This window comes from Cynoglossus semilaevis, chromosome 13 (assembly GCF_000523025.1).
Source record: "Cynoglossus semilaevis isolate Cse_v1.0 chromosome 13, Cse_v1.0, whole genome shotgun sequence".
Classification (NCBI taxonomy): Eukaryota; Metazoa; Chordata; class Actinopteri; order Pleuronectiformes; family Cynoglossidae; genus Cynoglossus; species Cynoglossus semilaevis.
The window spans coordinates 1,812,879-1,813,520 of NC_024319.1; the positions used below are offsets into that span (position 1 = coordinate 1,812,879).

The following is a 642-nucleotide window of genomic DNA, read 5'->3' on the forward strand; positions in this document are numbered from 1 at the left end:
CGGGCGAGCCGGGAGAAGGAACGGGGGGGGGAGGAGGGGGGGGGGGGGTTGTTTGAAGCCATTTGTCAAAAAGGTGGGAATAAAGAAAAAAACTCTAACTCTTGGCTGACAGTGAAACGTAGCTGCTGCTCTGAGCGTCTACCTGGGTTGAAGTGCCACTCGTGTTCCTCCGCCGACGACACCACGACCGCCACGACCGCCAGGACCGTGACAGGAAACAGCCGCAGTGAAGGCGGGGCCATGACCACAGCGACACACCTGGTTACCTGTCCGGAGACGCAGCAGTGACCACAGGCATACCTGTTGAAAACACACACACAGTCACAGTCAGCAGGGAAACATCATCCGACACGAACAACGTTTTCCAGACAATCCTAAAACTGAACTCCCAGATTCCAGGTCTGTTTTAAAGGTTACAGCAGAAAAAAAAAAAAAAAAAAAGATTTTACAGAGGATAAAACAGATTTGAAGGTAAAGACGTCAGTCACAGGTTAACTAGTTGATAAGGTTGACTAACGATGACTCATCAGCAGGTCTATAAACCATGGACCCGACGACTCGTCCTCTACTGCCCCTTCAGTCTAAATGACGTCGGTGCAGGTCAGCCACAGGTGAGCTCTGACCATGAATGTCACAACCAGG

General features: G+C 51.1%; 1 protein-coding gene across 3 annotated transcripts in view; it reads right to left on the minus strand.

Moving 5' to 3' along the window:
• The window catches only part of LOC103388026 (epithelial discoidin domain-containing receptor 1-like), a 27,900-nt gene that overhangs the window by 18,669 nt on the left and 8,589 nt on the right, over positions 1-642 (minus strand). For all 3 annotated transcript variants that reach the window (XM_025061304.1, XM_025061303.1, XM_025061302.1), the window contains exon 2: positions 143-300. In XM_025061304.1, the coding sequence (XP_024917072.1) occupies positions 143-242 (100 nt within the window). In that variant the 5' untranslated portion in view covers positions 243-300. The remainder of the gene's footprint in view (positions 1-142; positions 301-642) is intronic.